The sequence below is a fragment of the Scardinius erythrophthalmus genome, assembly GCF_964197995.2.
Source record: "Scardinius erythrophthalmus genome assembly, chromosome: 14".
Taxonomy (NCBI): Eukaryota; Metazoa; Chordata; class Actinopteri; order Cypriniformes; family Leuciscidae; genus Scardinius; species Scardinius erythrophthalmus.
Window position 1 is genome coordinate 26298965 of NC_138234.1, and position 21705 is coordinate 26320669.

At 36.1% G+C, this 21705-nt stretch overlaps 2 protein-coding genes across 2 annotated transcripts; both read left to right on the plus strand.

Moving 5' to 3' along the window:
* The first annotated feature begins 1019 nt into the window (after positions 1-1019).
* Positions 1020-11371, plus strand: lpar3 (lysophosphatidic acid receptor 3). Its single transcript, XM_081384175.1, has 3 exons — positions 1020-1148; positions 2110-2871; positions 10365-11371. Exons 2-3 carry the CDS (start codon positions 2130-2132, stop codon positions 10694-10696), a joined length of 1074 nt encoding a protein of 357 aa, XP_081240301.1. The 5' UTR covers positions 1020-1148; positions 2110-2129; the 3' UTR covers positions 10697-11371.
* A 6806-nt stretch (positions 11372-18177) lies between these two features.
* LOC308701661 (uncharacterized protein) lies at positions 18178-20812 on the plus strand. The gene is made up of 4 exons (XM_081384028.1): positions 18178-18365; positions 19474-19570; positions 20055-20187; positions 20372-20812. The coding sequence occupies exons 1-4, from the start codon at positions 18327-18329 to the stop codon at positions 20544-20546; spliced, it is 444 nt and encodes a 147-aa protein (XP_081240154.1). The 5' UTR covers positions 18178-18326; the 3' UTR covers positions 20547-20812.
* The last annotated feature ends 893 nt before the right edge of the window (positions 20813-21705 follow it).

Here is a 21705-nt window from a genome sequence, read left to right on the forward strand (position 1 = left end):
ATTATTTAAAGTCGTGAAAGAATTTCCACGACAAATTACACTGTAACAAGGGAAGTGCACCCTAAAATAAAGTGTAACTGATCAAATTAAGTGTTTATCAGTTTTAAGGGTTGAAAGACCTTTCATCAGTTTATAGATGTTCAGTGTTGTAGACCCAGCCCTAAGGAGCTTTTCTTAACCCCCACCGCCCCCACACACCTTGTTTTTTTTTTTTTTTTTTTTTTTTTTTACCTCAAATAACAATTAAATCAGAAGTGCTTGGTTTCTAGGATGATAGATTCACTTCATCTTTCAATAAGAAATTAAACTCCCACAGGTAATCTGTAATTTACTTGGTCTACCTGCCCAGATGCTGATTTATGTTATTGTACTTATAATTTATTTTTATTTTATTTGCACAACATGATCGATTTTAGCATTAAGCTGCTGAAAACTTGCTGAACATTGGCACCAAAATAAAATAAAAATGACTTGTTGACTATAAATAATAAAAAGATGGGCTAGGATTTTGATCAGTGTTCATATACATTAGAAAAGGCATATTTTCTTATTATCTTCACTCTCGTTGTGTTTAAATATGAAATATTCAAGAATTAAGTCTAAAACCGAGTATCAGAATACATTAAGTCTTTATCAATATCTTAAAGACTGAAAGACATTTGACCAAATTACAGAAGTTAAGTGTTGTAGACTCCTTTACCTCACACACCTGAGTAAAATTGCGTAACATTAAGCAATAGACGCTGACACAGAATAAGACTCATAAACAAGTCATGTAGGCTATCTACAATCTGACTTCGCTTGAACGATTAAACTTTTTTTTCTCTTCAAACACTGTAGTTATTCGGCTCATGATAAGATGAAATGCAAATTTCGCGTAGCCTAATTACGCTTTAAGAAAACTTCATAATGTTTTACTTGCTTTTTTCACAATTGAAAGCAGTCAGTGTTCTCTGACCACGCCCTCAGAGACAATCGGTGACTCCCGCTCTCCTCAAAACTCTCGAGATCAAACTTCAGCAGATACTTCACAGACAGAGAGAGAGAGAGAGAGAGAGACGCCCATTGTTTGTGGAGGCACGCCGGATTTGAGCGATTCTTCGGACTACTAATGGAGAGTGAACTGAGAACCTGACGAGTCTTCCTAGGTAAGAGAGCTTTATCTATCACTGCACATTATTGAACGAGTTTCATACAGTTGGTTATATTTTTAAGGATGTAAAACTTCTGAAACTTGATTTCACGTGAAATTTTGATTTATTTGATTTGTTTTGGTTGAGTCCTGAGGTGGAACATGTATAGAACTGTTTGAAACGGCATTTCACGAGCTTGTTCTAATTGAGAGACTACATTTCCATTTAAAACAAACTAAAATGTGATTAAAATGGCGATAAAAATAAAGGACCTTAAAAATGTTAAAAACATAAGCCTACTGTAAAAAACGTATATGAACTTAAATGTTATACTTTTAACCCTTAGTACGTTTATAGTTTATTTAATAATGCAATAGAGATACGTTTATGGTAAAAAGTAATTTATTTATTTTACATGGACTTTTTTTGTGTAAATGAATGGAGGCTTTGTATACCAAGGAATACAAAAGGTATTACAATTAAGACTTTTTCCCTCGCACTTCTGAAAAAAAAAAAACCTGAATAACCAGATATTTAAACTCAGAATATGAGATATAAACATGCAATAAAAAAAAAAAAAAAAAAATCAGAATTGTGAGATGTAGGGTAAACTCGAAACTCCGAGGGGGAAACATTTTAATTGTGAGAGAAAGTAAAAAAATAAATAAATTGTCTTTAAAAAAAATTGTTTTATTCCATGGTGGAATCAAGCTTCCATAAGGGCCATCATAATCCCATTTATTTAGATTTTATTGAAAAACTTAGTCTATCGGTGATCAGTCATGCACATTTCAGTGTTTATGTTGCATTTTATGTTGTTTAGTATTGAATTTTTTGTCACGCCATGTCTGTTAGCCTGATGGTGTTTTGTCTTTGAATTATGGGTTTTCCTATAAATGAGTCATGAAAATCAAACTGAAATAATTGAGGCATTATAGTTCCAGACAATACACTTATGTTGTTGTTTTCCTTCCAGTCATAGTGTTTTGTGTAAAGATGGCAAAGAATAACGTTTGCAACCATGATAAGCCCATGGGCTTTTTCTACAACAACAGCAACATAACCTCAGACGAATGGGACCGAACGCAGCTCATCCTGGTTCAGTGTGCTGGATCCATCTGCTGTTGCTTCATCCTAGTGGCCAACGCCATGATCATTGCAGCGGTGGTGACAAACAGAAGATTTCACTACCCCTTCTACTATCTCCTCGCCAATCTCGCCGCATCAGACTTTCTCGCCGCGATCGCTTACGTCTATCTCATGTTCAATACAGGGAAAACATCTCGTGATCTAACTGTTCAAGGCTACTTCTTTCGGCAGGGTTTGCTGGATACGAGTCTATCAGCATCCCTGACCAACCTCCTGGTGATCGCTCTCGAACGCTACATCTCCATCATGAACTGGAAGGTCCACAGTAACCTCACCAAACGTCGAGTGACCCTGTTGATCGCCTTTGTGTGGGGTGTATCGATATTCATGGGGGCCGTACCTAGTTTGGGCTGGAACTGTATCTGTAGTCTTGACCTGTGCTCCAAACTGGCTCCCATCTTTAGCCGGAGCTACCTGATCTTCTGGTCCGTGTCCAACCTGGTGCTCTTCCTCATTATGGTGTCCATATATTTGAGGATATACATCTATGTGATGAAAAAGACTGCCGTCTTGAAGTCGCACACTTCTGGATCTCTAAATCGTAAGAGGACGCCAGTCAAACTCATCAAAACTGTGATGACCGTACTAGGTAAGTTCTAGAGATGTTCCCTTAGATTTGGTCATTCAAAAATGAAAATTCACACTTTATTTGAAGGTGTCCTTGTTACAGTGTAATTATACATTTAAGGACTGAGTAATGATAATTAAGCACATAAGTATATGATAGGGTTAGAATTAGGGTTTGGTTTAGGGTTAGTTGCATGTAATTATGCATAATTTACTGTTATTACTACAGTAAGTACATGTAACATATGTAACAAGGACACTGTAAAATGAAGTGTCGTACCAAAAACTCTCATGTCGTACTGCAGTGGTGGAAAGAGTACTAAAAAATTGCACTTAAGTAAACGTATTGCTACTTAAGTAATAATTTACTTGAGTACAAGTAGAAGTACTGAAAAATAAAATGACTCAACTAAGAGTAAATAAGTAGTTGGTTTAAAAACTACTCAAGTAACTACGTTACAAAGTACTTTAGTATTAGTTTTCTATTTTTACCCAAAATGGGTTGATGATAGCGATATGGAGCGCTAAACAGTCTCATGTCATCTGTTTCATTCATACTGGTAGCCCAGTAGGCTACATACTAATTCATACCTCATGCAGAAAGTCCACAAGTGAGATTCATAGAAATATTAAACTTATAACGTTTCAGGAAATGCCTTATATGGATATACAGTAATAACATGCATACAGAGACGTTTTGACTGATGAAACATTAAGACAAACACATGATAGCGATAATATATCTGTGTTCATCAGGCTATCTCAGGTATTTTCATAAGAATGATGTATGTTTAAAGGGATAAAAGGTGATGTATGCTTTAAAGGGATAGTTCACCCAAAAATGAAAATTAGCCTATGATTTACTCACCCTCAAGTCATCCTCAGGTGTATATGACATTCTTCTTTCAGATGAATACAATCAGAGTTATATTAAAGAATATCCTGGCTCTTCCAAGCTTTAGAATGGTAGTGAATGGCTGGAGAAAATTTGAAGCCCAAAAAAGTGCATCCATCCATGATAAAAGTGCTCCACTTTTACTCCAGGGGGTTAATAAAGGCCTTCTGAAGTGAAGCCATGCGTTTGTGTAAGGAAAATACCCATATTTAAAACTTTATAAACTATAATCACTAGCTTCTGCCAGACGCCGTACGCATCGATTTACGCCAAAAGAGTAACCCCTGACCCAACGCACAATGTAATGACGAACGCAGTTGCCCAGTCCTATTTGTTTGAACCGCAAGAGGCTTCAATTGCCGTCATTACATTGTGCGACAAGTTCAAGGGTTACTCTTTTTGCGTAAATCGATGCGTACGGCCGTCTGCCGGGAAGCTAGATATTTTTGTCGATAAAGTTTTAATTATGGATATTTTTCTTACACACATGCATCGCTTCACTTCAGAAGGCCTTTATTAACCCCCGGAGTGCCGTTTCGAGCACTTTAATCATGAATAGACGCGCTTTGATGGACTTCCAAAGACAGACAGCTATTCACTGCCATTATCAAGCTTGGAAGAGCCAGTACATTTTTTAATAAAACTCAGATTGTATTAGGTGAACTATTCCTTTAAGAGGTGTATACAGCAGACTTACCTCCGTTCATTGACAGTTTAACAGCATCCCTCCACCACCCCATCTTTTTATACACCCTGAACAACATAAAGAGTTAAATTACCCAAACTTCATTTTTAGTTTTGGTTTTCAGCTAAATCAAAAATTCTGTGGAAAAATGAGTTGGTAAGTTCTAGAGATGTTCCTTTAGATTTGTTTTTGAGGAAGAGATAGTTCAACTGTCGTACCAAACCTGTATGACTCACTTTCTTCTGTAAAACACAAAAGAATTTATTTAGAAAGTCAGTGGGGTCCAGTTTGTTGTTTTGGACCCTATTGACTCTCATTTTATGGACAAAACAGTTGAAACATTATATATATATATATATATATATATATATATATATATATGCATATATATATATATGCAATTTGCATACCGGTTTGTATTGATGAACTGAAATTGCAGTGCAAATTACAGCAAACAAAATAAATTAATTGTCAGTTTTAACTGAAATAATTTAGAAAAATCGTTTTGACCACGTCGCCATCTATTTTTTGCACAAAGTGAGGATAAGCTACAGCAGATGAACATGTCATCATTGTGAACACAAATAATGTTAGATTAGGAATATGTAAAATAAATATCCTTTTAGCCGAAGAACTTTAACTGGTTTTATTACCGCATAAAGAGTTAAACCACCCAACTACCAACATTTAATGAGCCAATCTTTAGATTTAAGTTTGGTTTTCAGCTAAATTGAAATTTTGGTTACAGTGTTTCAGGAAAACGACATGATGTTGAGGAAATAACTGAATTTTTCTTGGGTGATCTATCCATTAGTATAGCAATACTACATTAATACAAGCAATCTGACAAAATGGGAAGTGGAGTCATTGCAGCATGTTGATGCACCACATGCATTCCAGACTGTGATATGTATCAGTCAGAATGCACCATCACTCCTCAGTCACTCAAAGTTCAATGGCAATTACAGCATATGTTGGTTTATAGTTTTCCCACAAACCTTCGTAGCTCTGATGAGCTGTCCAAAGTCCACGCCTTTGGTCTGTAAGCATGATAAACGCTCCCAGACTGCTGAATATGTTAATTTAGCTCACAACAGAGGCCTGCAAGGTCTGAAACATTTCATAAGAAACTCGTAACCCACCCAACTTTGGGTGATGTGGGACTGGGTGGGTAAATATTTTTGTGAATTTTTACAGCCATGGCAAATATTTAGATTGGAAGGATGTGCTCATATCCTGTTAACCACTGGCAGACATCTAGTATATGTATACATAATACATCTTGCTTTTAAGAATTTGAGAACTTGATTGAGATGTACACGAGAAACTGAAGAGTTAACGTAGACGCAAGTGTTAACAATGAGACACAAAAGACAAAACCTCCCACCTTTGCATTAGCTGATTGCTTTCAGAAGTTCAAAGGTTGGGTTTCTTTTGCCTTTTGTTTTTCCTTTTTGTTCAAACATTCAACCAGACGTTTTGTCTGCGAACAGGCCAATGATAAATAAGAGTGTACTTGATAAAGAGAGAGACAATTTTTTATTGGATGTTTTACACCAGAAACAAACACTGATGTACTATTTTATTTAATACTGTGAAGCTGCTTTGATGCAATCTGTATTGTGAAAAGCGCTATATAAATAAAGTTGACTTGACTTGACTTGACTTGACTTGACTTTAGCAATCTAATATCAAGTTTTTAGAAATGTGCTTATGTATGAGAACGTGTACACAAATCTCTGAGTGTTTGGCATGGTAATGGATATGTTTAATCTTAGCGGAATAGATCTACTACGCTGCTGCTGTTGCTGCTTCAGAGCAAGTACGGGACTTGCTACTGCCAATACACAACATGCTGCTGTGAGAAAGTAAGACAAACTGCTGCTGTACAATATAGCGTACTTGAATTACCTGTAGCAGATCTATACAGGTGGTGCTGGGGAAGGTGGAGGGTTTCTGAAAGCGCACTGAACTGCCAAGGCTAATGCTAACCGAGTATTTGGAAGTTGAGCAGCGAGCTCATTCGCTACTGATACAGCAGGAACCAATCAGCTGTGCCCTGTAGATAATGATGTGGTTACAAACAGATTGAGTTACGGATCTTTCAGCTTGTGCCATCTAGAGTTTCATGACACAACCTTGTATTTTATTCTAATATTACAAATAAATATTATGTTTTTGTAGAGTTGCACCTCATGACATTTTACAACCTGAATGAACCTTGACTTTGATTTGAAAGTCATATATATATAATATATATATATTTGACTATATATATAGAGAGAGAAATTCAGAAATTATGTTCGGAATTAAATTCAGAAATGATGTTAGACCAACGCATGCTGCAAAGAAGAAACTCTGGTTTTAGGAGTATCTCTTACTGCTTCAAATTGCAGATAGGGCCAAAGCGGAGGAGCCGTCTCTTCCCAGCACAACAGGCTTCCTCCAGGCCTGTATAATTATCTTGCACAAGGTCGCTCTTTACACTGCCTGGCATCTGAATCAAACCACCAGCGCGAGTGGCCTGTGGCCTTGGAGAGAAAGAACATGAACCTCATAGTAGATGCGTGTCTCTCTTTCAAACCAATTGATCACATGTGTTAAACCCCATTTTTGGTCAGACGAACTTGCTTTGAAGGTTTAGCAAGTGTGTCTGGGAGACTTTGTATTATGAGGATATGTGAAGATTCACAGTCAGTTAATCATCCGTTATTGTCTTGAACGAACTGCTAATAAAAGCAGACTCCTGTGTTTCAGAAGCACGCTACATTCTTGCTTTTGTTGTTTTGTGGCATGTGTGGAGGTAACGGTTACATTAATCTGTTGCATGACTCCTCTATTGAAAAGAGAGAAAATTCTTTGTTTAAAAAGGAAAAAAAGAAAGCTTCTTGTAAATATTAACTTCATCATAGCTGTATTTGCTTACATTCTGTGTAAATGTTGACAGTTTGAGATGTTTTGTTCAGTTTGAATAGAGATCAAAAAGTCTTACCATTAAAAGCCATGTTCCAATCACAAAATTATAATGTTATATAACAGTGCACTTAACTGTATTTACAGCAGCATGTGTCCAATCATATTTCAAGCAATTCAAAACCATCTAGGCAAACAGTGCACATCTGAAGTGTCTCAGCTGAAGGAAATAATCCATTATTTATCGGCTTTGATATATCGGCCAAATTTTCTTATCGGGCCGATAATGATAACATTAAAGGGTAAGTTCGGTATTTTACACTTAAAGCCCTGTTTACAGATCGTTTCTGATGAAATAGAACGGTTAAGATTAAAATTTGGACACATGCTGCTGTCCCGAGAATTTTAGGTTTCTTTCGCTTTCCCCAAAACCTCTAGAATGGGTGTATAGGTGCACTGGAACAATACTTCATAAAACGCATTAAACTTTCGTTTACAAAGACCTGAAACTCACCGAGTGGTCAGGGATGTTCACTGATATGCTCACACAAAAATCGCTGCAAAAGATGCTTTCCAACAGGTGTTTTACCATTCGTTGTAAAACTGTGGATCTATTTTTCCAAACGTCTCACACCTGTAGATTCTTCCGCTGAGAGCTTGAATAATAGACACTCCAGCCCAGTTGGTGGCGATAATGCACCTTTGCCAATTGCAAGCAAACCACTGGCATTTCATTGAATACACAGAAGAAGCAGAAGAAAAAGCGGCGGAGTAATACCGTACCTCTCATAGCAAATTCAAAACAAGTCAATGGAGTTGGACAAAAACTACGATAAAACCTGTTGGAAAGCATCTTTTGCAGCGATTTTTGTGTGAGCATATCAGTGAACACCCCTGACCACTCGGTGAGTTTCACGTCTTTGTAAACAAAAGTTTAATGCGTTTTAGGAATGATTGTTCCAGTGCACCTATACACCCATTCTAGAGGTTTTGGGGAAAGTAAAATAAACCTAAAATTCTCGGGACAGCAGCATGTGTCCAAATTTTAATCTTAACCGTTCTATTTCATCAGAAACGATCTGTAAACAGGGCTTTAAGTGTAAAATACCGAACTTGTCCTTTAAAAATAAATGGATATCGGCCGATACGATATGACGGCCGATGTATCGTGCATCCCTAATTGAAATATCCTCACATGTCATGTTTTTTCCATGTCCCTTAGGAGCTCCGTAGCTTCCCTCAGACGTTGTAACCAAACACAAAGACTGCATCCAAAATTGCACTCTTTTTGAGTCGCTACTTCTTTTGAATAAATGCTGATTTTGCGATTATTACAAAAGAATGTTCTATACGTGTGTTTTTAAAAATTTGTTTATGCCTGAATGGTGTTTCAGCAGTGCTGCCATTGTAGGGGTTTTCACACACATTCAAAGTCTTCTTTTAAAATAGTTGTGGCCCCTTTGAGATTCTGTGGCCCTGCGGTACCCGGCCCTTTCACCGCTGCTGTTTACTATGCTGAGAAAACATGCCGTGTAATAAATTCATGCATGGAAAGAGCGCTTATAACACTGTGCACATCTGCAACAAACATGGCGTGCCGTTCTCCTCCAGATGCTGTTTAATATGATTAAAGAGAAAGAGTGTTCCCTTAAATGAGGAACTTACTAGAAACCACAGAGGAGCCCCCATTTGATGAGGTTTTGTTATAACCTCTGCATGGCCTTCTCTAGTAAGCGTTTCTGGAGCCAAATAAGCACATTTACCACACTTTTAACCTTACAAAAACTTTTAATCACTATGTATTTCATGGTTTAAGGAAGTTTAGATATTTTTCCTGGAAAAAAAGTTACTTTGCTTAAAGGGATACTTCACCGATTAGCATTAAGCTTTGTGACAGTAGAAACCCCGGTAGTATTTTCCGGTAGCTATTCAATATTAGCTAATCAATAACTAGGCCTACTATTTTTTTCATACCTCCCAGAGGACTACTGATAACTACTATACAGGTTCATAATTAACTTGGATAATGCATAATATATCATTAATTATAAAGTGGTAACCCTCTGACTTGAGCATATATATAATATAATAAAAGAATGTTTCAATATTTTTACTAATAAAAAAGACAAAATACTGATTAAAAAAACGACTTTTCTGTAAAACAGGAGATGGGTTTTCAGGAGAAGCTCTGCCATCTGAAAACAACCATCTCCTTTGTTCATTATAGTCGCACGAGTGTTTTTTGACCTTGAAAGACGTGCCGCTACATGCTCCCCACCTGAGAACCGTCCTGTTTGTCTAAGCTTGTTTTGCGGTGCATACAGGATTTCATGGTAACTTGAAAGAATTTAGTGGAAATGAGACTAAAGGCAGGTTTGTTGCTGTGAGTCACCATATCGAAGCTCGGAAAAGGGTTATTGAACATGTTGGGGCAGAAATACATTCTCTAAATTAAAACAAACAGTGTCAAAAGCAGTGCAAGATGCAATTTGTGTTAAAGGTTTATCTTAGGGGTGCAGCAAAGCCATACTTTTTATGAGAAATCGTGGAACCTGCTTGCACTAGGAACCAATGACAACGTTTTCATTTCCTTAAAAAAAAGTACCTTAAAAATAAATAAATATATATATATATATATATATATATATATATATATATATATATATATATAACTTATTTATATTTAGTTTTTTTTTACACTCTCGAAAAAGAAATCTACTCAAAACCACTGTAATGAGGTTAAATGTTGTGGGAAGGAGGAGGCGGGAACTGTCAGCCCCTCACGGACGACTGCTGTCACAATAAAACAAAACATTACACAAGTTCAGGCCTGTCCTCTCTCTATCTCCACTGTCGTTGCTCCCCCTTTATGCTTCCGCTCCTCCGTGAGAGATGGGAGACCGGTGCGCTCATCAGTAATCACTCAACTCGTCCTGCTCGCCACAACCACCAATGTGTGTGTGTATAAAATGTGTATGTGTGTGTATGTTAACATTTAAAATATAAATGTATTTCTTTTTAGGAGCCTTTGTGATCTGTTGGACTCCTGGACTTGTGGTTCTGCTCCTGGATGGCCTCAAGTGCGAACAATGCAATATCCTGAAATTTAAACGCTGGCTGCTGCTCCTCGCCGTCCTCAACTCCGTCATAAACCCGATCATCTACTCGTACCGAGACGAGGAAATGTGGACCACCATCAAGAACCTGATGCGCTGCATTCGCAATGGGACGAGGAGACAGAGGTCGTCCAAAGCCAACATTCAACGCGGCTCCGGTCGGGAGACAACCAGCAGCCTGAAAGAGAATACAGCAGAGGACAGCAAGGTCTCCACACAGGAGATGCTGAAGTCTTGAAGGTGAAGTCTCGCTTTTGACTCCACGAAAACCATTCCTAGCAACATGGCTCGCCATTGCTCTGAAATACTCCTGCAGACTGCTGTCAGAGATGAAAAGTTAGACCAGAACTCGAAGAGAATTTAATGACATAACAAAGCAATGCACTTACTTGTGCAACTTTTATTGTTAGTCACCCATATAAGCGCTTCTGTGAAACCTGTCCGAGCATGTGCACTACCCACCAGGCCACATCTTCAATAGCAATGCTCATTAATTCAGCTTTTGACAACGGTTTTTCAGAATCAGAAACAGCTTTCATTAGTACTCTGTACTGGTGTAAAATCTGTGTGAATCTGTTGATTACTTCCTAAGTGTACTGTACTGTTTAAAAGGACTCTTGACTTTTTTTTATCTTAAAATGATGTATGTAGATGTTGTAGATATTAATGTAAGCATCTGAGTGATTTAATATACATTTCACAGTCTTCATGTGTAAGAATAATGACTATTTAAAGGTCTGTACTGTATATTGCCGATTACTATCATGATTATGTGGTCCTACATGATTAAGTGGTCAATTATGCCAATGTAAATACATAGCGGTACTGCTAATTTGTATCTGTGGTTTCATGTGTAAAAGATAAATGTCTTTTATAACAAATGTTAAAAGTAAAGTCGTGCTGTTAAAGTGCTCATAGGAGTCTTAAAGAGTCTTTTTTAATGGAAACTCACTGAAGACTTACTTTGAGTGGGATGAAAGTATTAAGTTCTCTAATTATGAAAAACATTAATTATAATTTGTCATACAGTATGTACTGCGGTTATATAGATGAATCCAAGTGTAATTTAAATAAAGTTTAAAATATAAATATTAGATCATTTATTTTTTACTTACGGTAAATTAAAGTTAAGTATTAAATCTGACAACATTAAATTAATCAAAATTACTAACATTTAAACTACATTGAAAATGAAAACTTAAAATAATAAAAATATCCCCTCATTTTTATTTTTATTCTTAAGTGGAAACTAGCTTCCATTTGGGTTACTGGGTTAAAAAGAAAAGTAAATGGTTAACATTGGGTTCGTATTGAAGTTTTCATCTTAACCACTCCCAATGTGCGTTAAGATGATAGGCTGGGATACAAACTGCTAGGTCAGGGGTACAGAATAACCGGTTTCCTTTCTTTATGCTTTGAAATAGCCAGATATTCCCTGTCTTACGCAATTCTTAAGCAACGAGCTGATGCACATCGTCTCACCTGAACTCCACATTCAAGATCCTGGAGTTACGCCAAAGGCTAATTACAACATGACGAAACCACCGTGCTTCAGTTTGTGAATCCTGGGAAACGAGCTTTTCCTGTTGACACTTGGACAAAAACGTTCTCAATGACCACCTGCGGGTCCTTTTGAGTGTCACGTATTCAAGCCCAAACAGGATGGTTTATACTTCCGGTGTGGGCGCTGATTCCATAAAGATAAACCACATTGGAATCATGTCACTTGACTGCTGCAAACAGGAAAGTACACATCGTCTATCACAGCGGCTTTTGTTTTAGTGGTTCGTAACACTCAGGCTGAAAAATGAAATGAAAAACAGTATGTGACAAATTAAGTATGTCCGAATTCACAGAGCTCATAAAACAGTATGCAAAAAGTACCCGGATGACCTACATGTATGTCAGGCGAGATTCTGAAGTGCATGTGTAAACGATGGATACTTTACTATCCCATAGGGGTTTTGAATGGCAGTGAAGCGACACAACTGACGCTGGTAGGTCACATGACAATGACAACATGGTGAATGTAGTACATCCAAATTACACAATCATACTATTTAGAACATACTTTTTCAGCGGTCATTAAGTAAATACTTATTCTAAATAAGTACACGTCAAGTCACCTTCATTTATATAGCGCTTTTAATAATATGGACTGTTTCAAACTAAGCAGCTTTACAGTGATAACCTGTGAAAACGCTGATGGTGTGCACATGAGTATTACGTGTTTAGTCTATAGGTATGTGTGTCATTTTTTTGTACATTTGGAGTGCTGTCAGTACAGAGAACAACGACAAAAATCGGTGTTGCTTACACCGTGTTATCCTCTTTTTAAAATTTGCACCCTGTTGACTTCAATGGGGCAAGTTTTAAACCTGCTTTTAGCCTCTTAACATCCTTGATGTGTCATTACAAGTGCACAGCTAATGTGAGTGATTCCTTCAGAGTGAATCTGACTGCAGTAGATGTGAAAGATATGAGTAAAAGTGATGTTAATTCAGCCAGCGCACGTACCTGTAGTCCACAGTAGTCGATTATCGAGTTCACGCGCGTGATCATAGGTAACTAAACCTATGCGCGTGAACTCGACAATCGACTACTGTGGAGGAGGATAGAGGAAGAGGATAAAACGGTGTAGGCAACACCGATTTTTGTCGTTGTTCTCTGTACTGACAGAACTCCAAATTTACAAAAAAATGAGCTCAATGTTAAAATTGACCGGAGTTCTCCTTTAACAAACTACTTGTCTGGCCTTAAAATATATAATACAGAATTGTTTATCGCTTCCGCATACGTGAACCGGAATTATCCTGACAACGTTTTATCTGTAGGCTACAGAGGTAAAGGGAAGGGAAGAGATTAGTTGAGACTTCAGGACTGCGTTGTCGTCGTGTCCAGGTTATCATTGTCACAGTTTGTATGTTGTCGTTCCACCTGCGACTTCGCAGAATAGAAATAATTTCTAAAATTGAAACCCGTTGCTCGTCACAAAAATGGAATACTTTTATCGATTGTATGTCGCAGAATCACGTCACGTCTGGTTAGGGCACTGTTTAATGGTCTAGTGTAAATATAGTGTCTAGAATTCCCAAGAATTGGAAATTGTAGGGTCCTTGAAGGAAAAGGGCTGGAACAGCACCGGAAATGTATGAGCATCTGAGTTTCACATTTTACCTTTCAAGATTCCATCCAAACGTGTCACCTCTGATATCTGAATGCAACATCCAGAAAAATTGTTTGTGTCTTTGATCTTAAAGAGAAAGTTAACTCAAAATTTTTCATTTCTTTTATTACATAAACAATTGACAAATCGCCTAAAATTACTACTCACAATCTGTTTTAGTGCAGATCTTTTTCTAAGCCAGGAACCCAGAGTCAGGCACAGCTAGGACCCTTATTAGACTAGAGGGCTATCACATAAAAGTTAGCTAAACCAGGTCAACATTAATAATATGATGATGAAATTATTATTATTATTGACAGATTCATATATATCAGATCATGGTGATTACATCCTGTTCAAATGTTAGATGTTAAATAAGGTTAGATGTTAGAAACATGGTTAATTTAATATACAGTTTAAAATTTCTAAGACATTACCCAACAAATGAATAGCCTGCTTAAATGACAAAAAAAAAAAATGCAAACAAAACTTAACTGTTCAACTACAAGACTTTCAGGAAAAGCTTATAAGAACACACTAGCATTAAAGCTCCAGTATGCGACTTTGGTATTTGACCACAAGAGGGCGCAGTTTCAACAATAACAAAGGCGAAGCTTGATGACGCTATGAAGGAGGTGATGACGATGGGAGATGTCGTTTTTTTTAATGCGTTTTCACCATCTAGCGATATATCTACATGGAATTAATGAATCATGATCACGGATGAGGTAATTTATTCGTTTTTGTATTACCTGTATGTCTGATCGTATTATTTTATTTCATCATAATTAATGAACTGCAAGGAACGTGAAATGTTATGCTATATTATCTGCAACATACAGCTATTTGTCAAATGATTTGTTTGGTTAATGTTGTGCAGTTTTACGTTTTTATGGTTAATGCCGTGTTGTGTAACGTGTTCAAACCAATATCTAAAAGTAAATTTGAACGAACATTTGCAAGTAATGACTAAATATATTTTTTTAACATCATATCCGATTGTATTTAATTGTACTGCCATAAGCTCGGTCACCACACGTGATAAAAAGCCTTACCAAAGTACAAAGAGCAATATAACTTTGTTTATAAGTGCTATTATTGACAGTTGCATGTCTTACCTGTCTATCAATACACTCGCGAGAGAGTCTCTGTCAAGTCCAAGATTGACGCGCAGCTCTCTCCATCTCGAAAACGCCTGCCGATATTTATCTGGGTTTTATTCCTCCGTTTGTCACACAGTCCTTGACTCCGCGTGTATCCGAATATGGACGCTTTCGTTTTGTTGGCACTTCCATACTCGCCAAAGAGTTCGTGATCCATAACAGCTATAACCGTACAGTCTATGGCTATAACGCTATAACCACCACTTCCGCATTTGACCATGCGATATTCCGGTGTGGTGGGTCATATTTTTTATTTTATTCTTTTTTTATTCTTTGTCAGACGTCTTTATTGTTTATTGTGATGAGAGAAAAAAAACCTCAATAAAGTTGTTGTAAAAAAAAAAAAAAAAAATCCCGTGTGGTGGAATATCCTATCACATGGTCCACACCGGAAAAAAGGGATATTGCGTCACTGAGGAGCGACATTTCTTTTCCGGGACGGCCAGTTATTTAAAATCGGAATTTCTCTGAAATAAAAAATCTTTGGAGACTTTTGAGATATTGTAAGTACACAACTGGAGGAAATATATCACACTGTGCAAGTTATTTTTGGAAATTTTATTACAAAATTCCTACATATTGGAGCTTTAAATGAGACGGATCATTTCTCAGGGGAGGCAGGGCTTATCCTAACACTGTCCACTGCAACTTCAGTACTGCCTCCCCTAGACACGCCCCTGATGTGCACATGTTCTTGTTCATGAAATTACAGCGGCTGTTGCATTTCAATCATTCAGATGTGACCAAATATTAAAGATTAAGTGGACATTTGAATTAAATGTTGTTGACCTATATTAAACAAGGATTTGATCATTCCGTAATGTAACAACAACTAACACCAGGCAGATGGCGCCCTCTGCAGGCATTTGTTATAATATGTAATGAACATAAGTTATGTTTATATTTGTTTATAATTAATTTTACTTGGTGTATTTTAAAGTCCCCGTGAACCGGAGGTTGCAAACGACTTTTCTTCAGTGTTGTGATGTATTTCCACGGTATATTGAACAGAGGGCAGGGTTTTACTTTAGTGCTCCTCCTCTCCATCTCTTCTCGTAGCAGACTAACAGTTTAAGGGGAGTGGTTAAGCGTTTTCAATCCAAGCCGTCAAACTGACGTCATCAGAAAAGGAACACCATTCCAGACTTTTCAGATTTTGATTAACCCTTAATCGCTGTTTGGGGTCATTATGACCCCACTGGACTTTTCTTTCATTTTTTAAAAATGTTACCTTCATATCAGAGGCATGAAACTCTGGGACTTTTCCTAAATAACCTATCTAAACATGCACAAAAAAACTGGGCTTGATTTGGTTGTTCTAAAGGTGTGTAAAAAAAAATTTACCGTTTAAGCTGTTTGGGGTCAAAATGACCCCACATTGAAAATGAATGGGAAAATGAAAAAAATGACTTTTTTTTATTTTGTTTGTCAAAAAAATAAAATTAAATCCATTATAAATCTGAAAATTTATACATATAAACCAAGGTCTGGTCCTAGAGCATAAATAAAAAGTAGAACGAACTTTCTATCTCATACACACACACACACAGACACACACAAACACATAAACAAACACACAAATGTATGTGTTTGCAACAGAGAGCATTTTTACAGAAATTGGTAAATAAAATAAACAAAACTGGCATAAATCTAAAAAAATTTACATTTAAATCAAGGTCTGGTCCTAGCGCATAAACCCAAAGTGGAACGAACTTTCTATCTCATACACACACACACACAAACACACACAAACACACACAAACACACATGTATGTCACTGCAACAGAGAGCATTTTTATAGAAATTGGCAAATAAAATAAATAAAACTGGCATAAATCTAAAAAAAAAATTACATTTAAATCAAGGTCTGGTCCTAGAGCATAAACCCAAAGTGGAACAAACTTTCTATCTCATACACACACACACACACACACACACAAACACACACAAACACACACGTGTATGTCCCTGCAACAGAGTGCATTTTTATAGAAATTGGCAAATAAAATAAACAAAACTGGCATAAATCTAAAAAAAAAATACATTTAAATCAAGGTCTGGTCCTAGAGCATAAACCCAAAGTGGAACGAACTTTCTATCTCATACACACACACACACACAAACACACACATCTATGTCACTGCAACAGAGAGCATTTTTATAGAAATTGGCAAATAAAATCAACTAAACTGGCATAAATCTGAAAAATGTCACATATGCAACATGGAACAAGCTTGTTCACACACACACACACACACACACACACACACACACACACACACACACACACACACACACACACACACACACCACAGTCATGTCATAGTGGTGACTTGTAATGGTTCTGCAAATGTATGTATAATAATTTGCAAAAGCAGATAATTCAAAATATATCAGAAAACAACAACAAATTCTAACTCTGACAAAAATACAGATTTTTTTATGTATTTCAAAATGTTTAAATAAATATTCACAAAATATATATATCAAAGTTGTGAGGAGAAGTTGAAGCATCACAAACAATAAAGTGAAAATGAATGAGTCTCTATGGCCCTCTATTGGATATATGTGGTCATTGCACTTTCTTTCTTTAATTATAATTTCTAAAATTTTTCCACAAACTAGCAGATGTCAGTATTCTATCTCTAACACATAGAGCAATGTCCAAAAACTATTTAGATTTAATTAAGATCATCATTTAAGTGATTTTTTCTTTAAAAAATCATTTTTCATGAGCCAATTTATGGCCTAGTTATGTAATTGTGCAGTAAATAGGTAAAAAACTTCAAAATTTCCACAAAAACACAGCATAAATGTATAGTTGAGAAGTAAATAAAAAAAATGATATATAGTTTTCCATATAAAAAATGTATATTTCCTTATGCAATTGCTCTTTAAAAGTTTGGGGTCAAAATGACCCCAAACAGCTTAAATGTTGTCCTTTTTTAACAGCGATTAAGGGTTAAAGATTACCACGGCAAACATTTTTTTTTTCTGTGTATTAACTTGCACGGATTAATTGTTCACCACAAGACTAGTAATATGCGCTAACAAAGTAAACAGGGTCAATTTTGATTTCTTGTCGACTTTAACAGTGTTGTTCAATAAAACCAATATGATTTCTTACTTTGATACTTTATTTGAACCAATTATTATCGCTTATTATATATTTGTATTTTAAGTCATTGTAAAGGCTGTTGTTCACATTGATTTTTTTTTTATTTCACAATTTTTTACCCGATTAATCGATTAAATAATCGGCTGAATACTCGATTACAAAAATAATAGCTGCAGCCTACCCCACATATGGTTTCTGCATGTGTGCTGACAACATACCCTAAACTACAAGTGGAGGCTGAAGGTGAGTTGGATCTCCTTGGGAGAGTGTTTGTGATTAGCGTGAGCTCTCCAACTGATTGAATAATTAGGGGGCTATTGAGGCCACAAGAAAAGAAAGAAAGAAAAAATAGAGGACAAGAGGCAGCCCCTTCTTAACAAGTCAGTCCACACGGTGCATCCGAATAGACAAGCAAGACAATATGGGTCTGTGGGAAACCTGCGCTGTCCTTTTCCTTATGGTAAGTGCATGATTTTGTGCCTTTACTTGGAGTTAATCAATATTGTAATGATGCAGGGAATTATTTGATCACGTTGACAGGTCTGAAAGTATGATGGTGTTTTGTTTTTTAAGATACCATGTTTTATAGTGATAAATGTAATCAGCTTTCCTGCCAAGAAACTGTCATTTGAATGGACTGGATCAGACAGGATCACTCTTGGCTTTTGTGGCCTTGTCAGAAACACTTGTGGCCAGAATTAGACGGCGAAGGAAAGACCTGTGAATTCACCAAGAACTGAAATGAGAAATGAGGGCTGTATGAAAAAAAAAAAAAAAAAAATATATATATATATATATATATAATTTTTTTTTTATTATTATTATTATTATTATTATTTATTTTTATTTTTTTTACATATACCATGGTAATACCTCAGAGCTACTGAAAACCACAACAAATTTCTTGTGTGTTTATACACATTTGGTGAATAAAACTCACTCTGCTTCTCTAATGCTATTGTACATTCAGGAATGCCATCATACATATTAGGTCCATGGTACATATCAGCATTGTTTAAAGCAATTTTATTTTATTAAATATGGGTAAAAAAATTATTTAACATGCTCTGAAATGTGCCACCGATACATTTTTTTATGTTATTAAATATATTTTAAAATATTTAACATGTTCATATATCATAGATACAAGTTTGACAGGAAAATTGTATTTGATCAAATATGGGTCTGAAATGTCATATATACAAATTTTATTTTTATTACTTTATTTTATAAGGGTTAAAAGAGTTAACTTACTCTGAAATGAATCATAGATACAAGTTTGACAGGAACATTTCATTCATTCAGTTTTTTTATTATTATAATTTTATTTTATTGTGGGTAAAATACAAGTTTGGCAGGAACATATTTTATAATTTCAGTCTCCCTACATACAAAAGTATGCTAACATAGCCGACACTATTGTGTATCAAATTTAGCAATATTACATTCAAAAGTATTGTTTTCACTAAACAATAAAATCCCACGTAAGTGCACTTGAGCAAGACATCATTCATAAGAGTTGGCATATGTTATCAGATAAAAACACCAATGATTATGAAATGTTTCAGATTCTGACTGTTGAAGGATGGCATGACCTGGACAACACTGAATATGACTGCTGGCCCATAGCTGAACCAAATGATTACAACATGATTAGCTGTGGCGGTATGTGCGTCTTCTAAGATAATGGGTCTAATTAGCTACACTCAATTGCTTTCATTGTTGATGGTAATTCCTTAAAGAGACAGTTCACCCAAAAATGAAATTTCTGTCTTCATCCTAACATCGATATAAACCAGTATGACTTGTGTGTTACCGACATATTCAAAAATATGGTCCAATTCATGAACAAATCATTGTTTTGATTCAGATCTTTTCACAAAAACAGCCTAAATGACTCATTCGTAAAATCTTTTGATGAACTGTCCCTTTAAGAATTGCAGACGAGACCTTAAATTTACAAACCATCAACTTAAAGGAAGTTTCTAATCAGTAGGCCTACAAAATAAATGCTGTTCATTTGAAAGTTGATTAAACTCTGTGTGTATACAGTATACCATACAAGAAGATAAACATTTGCTTTGCTAGATCTCTTGGATATTTCCCTTTTAAGCTTCCTTAAACACTTTACACCCACATGTTTTCACAGGCTTAGAAATGGCTTGGGTTCAACGTCCGCCAGAAAAGGTCACAGATGGGGAGGAGTTCAACGTTACCTATTCTGTCACGGCCACAAATTCCTTTTATGAATATGCCGTTAAAAACAAGATTTTCCAGTTCAGGTGAGCGCGACTCACAATGCCGGCCTTCTCAAATGTGCTTTATTATGTTTAGAAACCACTTTTTACTCCATTGAACTTTTTGTTGTCGCTTTGCACATTGTTTTCCTTGAATGTAATATTATGTTAACAATGATTGTAGGAATGTTGGCTTATGTTACACTATACTCTCCACTTTCTTCCACAGTAATGCCTCAGAGGCCAAAAGATTCTGCCTTGAGCATGAATGTCCCGCAAACTGGAACAACGCCAATGAAGACAACTGCTGCGTGTACCATGCCAACATTCACTCCTGTCCTCTTGCGCTCATGGTCCGTATCATTATGGTCGACGTAAAACCTACAGCAAGCGCTCTGATTTAGTCACACTGACGCTGAAATCTTTGAAATAAAAAGACAACTAAACAAGGCACATTTTGGCATGATATCAGAGGCCACAAAATGATAGTATTGCAGAATGTAGACCAATTACCATTGCCATAAATGCCCTGTGGCGGTTGCATATATGAGCGTGTGTGTGAGTTTCGTATGGCTTTGGGGAAAATTTGCTGAAATTTTGTAAGCTAAATCTGATAAAACTTTATGGATATCATATTGTCATTAAAAAGTGATTAAAAGTGATTCAATTCAATTAATTATTACTTAAATGAAACAAAAAAGATTAAGAATGCACATTTTAATGAGCTGTTTTTGAAAGAAGTCTCTTTTTGCTCACTAAGACATTTGATCAAAAACACAGCAAAAACAGTGATATTGTGAAATATTAATACAATTTAAAATAACAGTTTTGTATTTGAATATATTTTAAAATGTAATTTATTCCTGTGATCAAAGCTGAATTTTCAGCATCATTACTCCAGTATTCAGTGTCACATGATCCTTCAGAAATCATTCTAATATGATGATTTGCTGCTCAAGAAACATTTCTTTATTATTATCAGTGCTGAAAACAGTTGTGGTTCATAAACTTTTTATGGAAGCCGTGATACTTTTCCCCCAAGGGATGATTTTTTTTTATGAAAAGAAATTTCAAAGAACAGCATTATAAATCTGTTGTAACATTCTAAATGTCTACTAATCCCAAGAATGTTGAACAGTAGTGTATATTTGGATTGAGTAGGTTTATACAGTATAAGCTATAAAGAACAGTAGAAGTCTATGGTGTGTGTGTGTGTGTGTTTGTTTTTTGTGTGTGTTTTATTCAGTTTTATTGCACTTATTCAGGTTCTACTTAAACTGGTGCCATTAATTATACAGTGTGGTAAGCTGTTATTAAATTTTGTGCATGATGTTTGACAGTCAATATTAGCCTTGATTGCTCCACATCCCATTAAACCTTTAAACAGTCAGGTGATTACATTTTGTCTGTTTAGAGAGGTGGAGGTATTTGTGGTCCCTGGATTCCAGACGATGGCGAAATCGTAACCCACACGGTATCTAAAGCTGGCAAGATGAGCCAACTGCTCTGGATGTCAAAGGTTACAAGCAAAGCTATATAAATATAAAGATTTTTTAATTCAGT

Coding starts and splice junctions, on each gene's coding strand:
- lpar3 (XM_081384175.1), top strand. CDS start 2,130: ATGGCAAAGAATAACGTTTGCAACCATGATAAGCCCATGGGCTTTTTC. Junction 2,872..10,364: donor AACTGTGATGACCGTACTAG/GTAAGTTCTAGA, acceptor ATTTCTTTTTAG/GAGCCTTTGTGATCTGTTGG.
- LOC308701661 (XM_081384028.1), top strand. CDS start 18,327: ATGGGTCTGTGGGAAACCTGCGCTGTCCTTTTCCTTATG. Junction 19,571..20,054: donor CAACATGATTAGCTGTGGCG/GTATGTGCGTCT, acceptor ATGTTTTCACAG/GCTTAGAAATGGCTTGGGTT. Junction 20,188..20,371: donor AACAAGATTTTCCAGTTCAG/GTGAGCGCGACT, acceptor TTTCTTCCACAG/TAATGCCTCAGAGGCCAAAA.